Source organism: Terrapene carolina, unplaced genomic scaffold, assembly GCF_002925995.2.
Source record: "Terrapene carolina triunguis isolate 2854851 unplaced genomic scaffold, T_m_triunguis-2.0 Scaffold838, whole genome shotgun sequence".
Taxonomy (NCBI): domain Eukaryota; kingdom Metazoa; phylum Chordata; order Testudines; family Emydidae; genus Terrapene; species Terrapene triunguis.
This window is the reverse complement of record NW_020665189.1, coordinates 2,207,426-2,213,425: the sequence shown is the minus strand read 5'-3', so window position 1 is coordinate 2,213,425 and position 6,000 is coordinate 2,207,426. Positions and strand designations below refer to the sequence as shown.

Genomic DNA, 6,000 nt, shown 5'->3' with positions numbered 1-6,000 from the left:
GTGCACCCTGGGGTGTCGCTCCAAAGGAAGCACGCTCACACCCCAATTCCTTTATTGGTTTGGTAGAAATCACAGCAGCAGCAGCAGCAAACACGGGAGGAGGATCTCTGGGAGAAACATTGGTTGGAGCCCAGTGGTTTGGAGAGCAGCCACCCTGCTGGGTCCAGCTCCAGGTCTCAAAGGAAAGACCAGACCAGCCTCCTCTCCCCCCCACCTCCCGCCACATGTGCTCTCAGGGCCCCAGAATGGAGCTGGGCTGGAGTAGCCCCACTGAGTTCCCAGGGGATGGCCAGACGCCAGGGGTGGGGCTGGGGAGGCATCCCTGAGCTGAACAGGTGACACAGGGCTGGGAGCACTGAGGTCTGGGAGGCGCCATCCTGTCTACGTGAGCTGCTGAGTGGGAGGATGGGAGCAGAGAAGGGAAATACAGGCCCAAGTCATCCCTGTGCTGCTGCAGAGCCTGGCGCAGGTACAGATGGTGGCGGCTTGGGCCTGCCCTACTCTGAGCTGCTGGGGCCAGTCCATCCCCCTCAGGGGATATCCAGCTGCCTAGAGCCCCACTACGTCCTGCAGCAGCCAAGGAATAGCCAGGGGTAGGAATGCTGATGCCTACTCCCTGCTCTGCCCTTGTCATCCCCAGCCCCCCGAGAGGCCCTGAAACACCCCTGCACTGGGGCCCCTTCTTACACAGCCAGCTCTGTATCTCTGGCCAGGGCATCCCCAGGGGGCTGGGTGGCTGCCCAGAGAGCCTTTGGTCAGGCAAAGTAGGGGCATTTTCCCCCGAGCAGAGGGCTCTGTGTGCCAGGTGGGTGGGTCAGGGCAGTTCTCTCTCCCCCCAGCAGAGGGCTCTGTGTGCCAGGTGGGTGGGTCGGGGCAGTTCTCTCCCCCGAGCAGAGGGCTCTGTGTGCCAGGTGGGTGGGTCGGGGCAGTTCTCTCTCCCCCGAGCAGAGGGCTCTGTGTGCCAGGTGGGTGGGTCAGGGCAGTTCTCTCTCCCGGGCAGAGGGCTCTGTGTGCCAGGTGGGTGGGTCGGGGCAGTTCTCGCCCCCGAGCAGAGGGCTCTGTGTGCCAGGTGGGTGGGTCAGGGCTGTTCTCTCCCCTGAGTAGAGGGCTCTGTGTGCCAGGTGGGTGGGTCAGGGCTGTTCTGTCCCCCGAGCAGAGGGCTCTGTGTGCCAGGTGAGGGGGTTGGGGCAGTTCTCTCTCCCCCGCGCAGAGGGCTCTGTGTGCCATGTGGGTGGGTCGGGGCAGTTCTCTCTCCCAAGCAGAGGGCTCCATGTACCAGGAGCAGGATGAAAAGATGCTGAAGGATACATTCACACCAAGAGCACTGGAGACAAATTTGTAACTATGCCCCCAACCCACTGCCAGGCTCCTGTGGGTGCTGAATGCCCCTGAGCATGCAGTGGAGGGGCAGGGGCACGGCCTCTCCCCAGCCCTGCTGGCAGGCGCGGGGCGGCTGCGGGCCCCGTTCAGGCCTCATCATCGCTGATGTGCGTCCTGTCCTCAGCCAGGCCACTCTCATCAATGTTCTCCAGGGAGTCGGCGTGCTGCAGGGACAGCTCGGCCAGGCTGATGCTGGGCAACGTGTTCTGCTCTGGGTACACCCAGGGCTTAAAGCCAGGCTCGTGCTTCTGCTTCCACTCCAGGTACTTCAGCCCTGCCTTGTAGATCTTCTTCATGGCCTGGAGGGGCAGAGCAGCCCCAGCCTGTCACCAAGCCCCATCGCCCATCTGCCCATCCCCCCGGGACCCAGGGCTGGAGCCTGCCCTGCAGTCTGTTCCCATTGGCCGGAGCTTGCCAGGCCTGGGCAATGCCCTTGGGTGCTTTTCTCCTGAGCCCCTCTCCAGGCTCCCCTGGCATGCTGAGGGTCCCCTAAAGCGGGCTCTGGGGTGGGGGGCAGAGGTGGGAGTGGGAGCCCTCCCCTGCCTGTGGTCTCACAGCCATGCTCATGTGCAGGGTATTGACTTGGCTCCAGCCCCACGCACAAGAGGCGGGATAGGAGCCCCGGGCTGCGTTTGCCGTGGAAGCCCCATCCCCGCTCTCATGCTGCTGGCCAGACTGGCATTGTAGCCACTAGGATTAGAGACCCAGCCCCATCCCAGAGCAGGGGAACACCTCTCTCTGCCCCCACCGCACACCCAGCTGGGAAGGAGAAGGGCCAACACACTGGAGGGCGAGGAGAGGAGACCCTGAGTGCCTCAGGGGAGAGGGGAAACCTCCCTGCAGCAGACAAGGATAGAGGGATGCCCCTCCCAGCATCACCCATGGGGCACAGCACTCCCCACCCCCTTCCCAGAAACCAGGAGGGAGGGGCTGGGAGGGCTGGTGCCATGGCACCCCAAGGCTGGGTGTGGGGTGACCTGGGGCTGCCCGAGCAGGGGAAATGTTCTGCCTTGAGTTCCTGCTGTTGGTGTGTCAGGCTGGCTCAGCCCCATGCTCCGAGCATGTCCTGACATGTAGTGCACACAACACCACAGTCTCTGAACTTCCTCCCTGTGCCCACCCCACCTGGGCTGCTGCGGCCACTTAGAGACAACTCAGCTCCATAGGGAGGAGCAAGTCCTGGAGCAGGCCTGAGCGAATCAAAGCTCTGGATGCTCTTAGCTGCAACAAGAGGCCAGTGAGCTCGCACCAGTGGGGTGGGGCGGGGGCGTGTGCATGGGATTGAGTCACAGATGTGCTGTGCCCACAGTGCTGGGAGCTGCGTGAACTAGGGTGACCAGATGTCCTGATTTTATAGGGACAGTCCTGATTTTTGGGTCTTTTTCTTATATAGGTTCCTATTACCCCCCACCCCCATCCCGATTTTTCACATTTGCTGTCTGGTCACCCTAGCGTGAACTCACAGCCATACTTAGATGGTCCACGGCCCAGGCCTAGGCAGCTGCTCACCACTGACCATGTGTCGCATAGAATGCACCTTGACAGGCACCACAGGGCAGTGGCTTGGACACTCTGAGGTCTAATTGATCTTCGAGGCTGCAGCAGTGTTGTTGCGTTATATGCATGGGGTGACTGGATCCACCAGGACGGGGAGGGATTTCCCAGAGCGATTCCCCGTTTTCTGCTGCGCTGGTGGGATCTGGTGGACACACCCATGCCATTGGTATACCATGGCTGCAAAGGGTTGGCCTAGCTTAACCTTGTCTCTTCTTGCTTTGCCCAGCTGTATTTCCCTGTAACTGCCCTGCTCCTCCCTGGGCCCGCAGGCACCTGTGTATAAGGAGACTGTGGTCCCCTTAGTAAAACTCAGTGGGGTTTTTTTGGTTGGCTAGCTCCCAGTACTAAAAGTAAAGGGAAGGGTCCATAGGAAATCAGGACCAGGAGGGTCCTGTCCTCCGGGTGATCGGGAGCTGCCCGGGTCACAGAGTGGGGCCAAGCTAAGGAGAGAGCAGGGGCCCAAGATGAGCAGGGGAGCAGAGCTGTGCCAGCCAGAGGGCCTAGAAAAGCAGCCCAGGAAGCAGGTCAGTGCTGGGAGCAGAGCCACAGAAGCAGCCCAGAGAGCAGACCTGTGCTAGGAGGAGAACTGCAGCAACCAGAGCCAGAGGGGCCAGAGAAGCAGCCCAGGGAGCTGGAGGCAGAGCAGCAACAGTGCTGAGGCAGAGTGGAGCTGGAGCTGGAGTAGTCTGGAGCCAGGTGCGGTGAGCAGGTGGGGAGGGCAAGGGGGGACCCTGGGCAGTGGGCCCAGCACAGGGAGATGTCCCCAGCCAAGAGGCCCTGCAGGCCGGACTTGGAGGAGGATCGTAACCCCAACGGGGTGGGGGTGATGCTAGAAAGAAGGGTCCTGCCACCTAGAGCCTGAGGGCGTGTCTGACCCGCAGCATCTCTGCAGCACAGCCAGGGCCTGAGCAGGAGGCCTGGGATGTGTGAGGAGCAGACTGTGAGCTGCCCTGACATTCCAGCCATGGCTGGTTGTGTTATTGCTGCTTGCTATGTGCTCCACAATATCTGTGAGAGTAAGGGGGAGACGTTTATGGCGGAGTTGAGGCAAATCGCCTGGCCACTGCTTATGCGCAGCCAGACACCAGGGCAGTTAGAAGAGCACAGCAGGGCGCACTGCGCATCAGAGAAGCTAAGTAGAGTACTGACTCGAGCGGAGAGGCAAAACCATTCACTGGGCCCTGCGGGGCAGATTGGAAATGTTAAAGTGGGCAGAAAACAGAAGACAGTTATTCCTCCTCGGAGAGGGAAGATCCTTGATGAACACTGCTGGGTACCAGGAAATACCAATAGATATCAAGCTCTTGTAGAGCCTACATCTGGGGCAAGCCTACCTAATGGGCTCCAGCCAGCCAATGTACTGACTAATACCATCAAAGGAAGAGTACCAGTGAGTCTTCTAAACTCAAGTTTGAAGGCTGTCGAGTTGCAGCCTCAAAACAGAACTGCAGAGGTACACTGGCCTGAGGGAGTGGTTCCTCAGGTGAAGGTAACATTTGTAGAGAATGGAAATGAGCTGCGGGTGACAAGGAGGGAGAAGGGAGGACAAGTTGCCTTTCTTTGGGAAAGATGTGGTGAGAGATTGCCAGTTCCAGTTCAAGTGGCACGCCAAGGGCTGATTCCTGCACAGGTGGCTAACTTAGGGGAGTTGCCAGAGAAGCATCAAGAAGTCTTTTCTAAGGATGAGGTGACTAATTTTGATGACTGGGTCAAAGGTGTCCATGACAGGCCAAAGACAGCCAGTGAAGTTGCTCTCAGTACAACTAAAGACACAGCCCAAAGTAGGAAAAGGACTTATGATCGCAAGTCCCGTGGGGCTCTCATCAGACCTGGTGACTGTGTACCAGTTCATAGCCATAGATGCAAGAGGCGTAATAAAATACAGGACAAGTGGGAGTCAAATCCCTGTACTGTGGTCACCCACAACAATCCTGAACTGCCGGTTTACACTATCCAGCCTGAACGAGGAGGTCCTGAGAGAGTGGTATATAGGGACCAGCTAAACGTTGGACTTTTAGTCTGACCAGGGCTCGTAGGAGGCATAGAGCAGCATGTCCCGACTCCCGAGGAGACTGAAACCAATTGGGCAAACCCAAACCCTGACGAAAATGGTCAGATCCCTCAAATTGACCTGGTGTTACCCGGGGACAGGGGAATAGAAAAATGGGTAATGAACCATCAGTCTTAAGAAGATCCCAGAGAACTACTAAAGCTGTACTGCCTGTTAAACTTGGAGATGATTGTTATTGGTTCTATATAGTGTTTCAAATAATATTGTCATGTATAGTATGAAGAAGTAGATGTAGAATGTTAAATATGTCAACTGTTCTTTTGATAATTATTAATGGGTTTTTTATATGACATGAGTGGGTATATGTTGTTAATATGGGACCAGGATATACTGGTGTGAATATTGTGCCTGTGGCAATATTTTAGCAGGGGGGAATGTAAGGGGACTGTTGTCCCCTCACTAAAACTCAATGAGGGTTTTTTGGTGGGCTAGCTCCCAGTGCCAAAAGGAAGGGGAAGGGTCAATGGGAAATCAGGACCCTGAGACTGACAGTCCCCAGGGGCCATGGGGAGAGGCCAATTCTCCAGGTCAGCCTGATTGACAGGTCAGGCAGGCTAATCAGGGAGTCAGGAGGCCAGTGTGGGTCCCGTCCTCCGGGAGAGCTGGAATTGCCTGGGTAAGACAGAGTGGGGCCGAGCTAAGGAGAGAGCAGGGGCCGGAGCTGAGCTGGGGAGCAGAGCTGTGCTAGCCAGAGAAGCAAAAAAGCAACCCAGAGAGCAGGTCAGTGCTGGGAGCAGAGCTGCAGCAACCAGAGCCAGAGAGGCCAGAGAAGCAGCCCAGGGAGCTGGAGGCAGAGCAGCCGCAGTGCTGAGGCAGAGTGGAGCTGGAGCAGTCCGGAGTCGGGTGCGGTGAGCAGCTAGGGAAAGCGAGGCGGGACCCAGGTTAGGGTGACCAGATGTCCCGATTTTATAGGGACAGTCCTGATTTTAGGGTCTTTTTTTTAATATAAGCTCTTATTACCCCCCACCCCCTATGCTGATTTTTCACACTTG

General features: G+C 57.6%; 1 protein-coding gene across 1 annotated transcript in view; it reads right to left on the bottom strand.

Moving 5' to 3' along the window:
- Positions 1-1,466: 1,466 nt before the first annotated feature.
- The window catches only part of LOC112115920 (START domain-containing protein 10-like), a 40,541-nt gene continuing 36,007 nt past the window's right edge, over positions 1,467-6,000 (bottom strand). The window contains exon 6 of the mRNA XM_026660834.1: positions 1,467-1,679. Within this exon, the coding sequence (XP_026516619.1) occupies positions 1,467-1,679 (213 nt within the window). The remainder of the gene's footprint in view (positions 1,680-6,000) is intronic.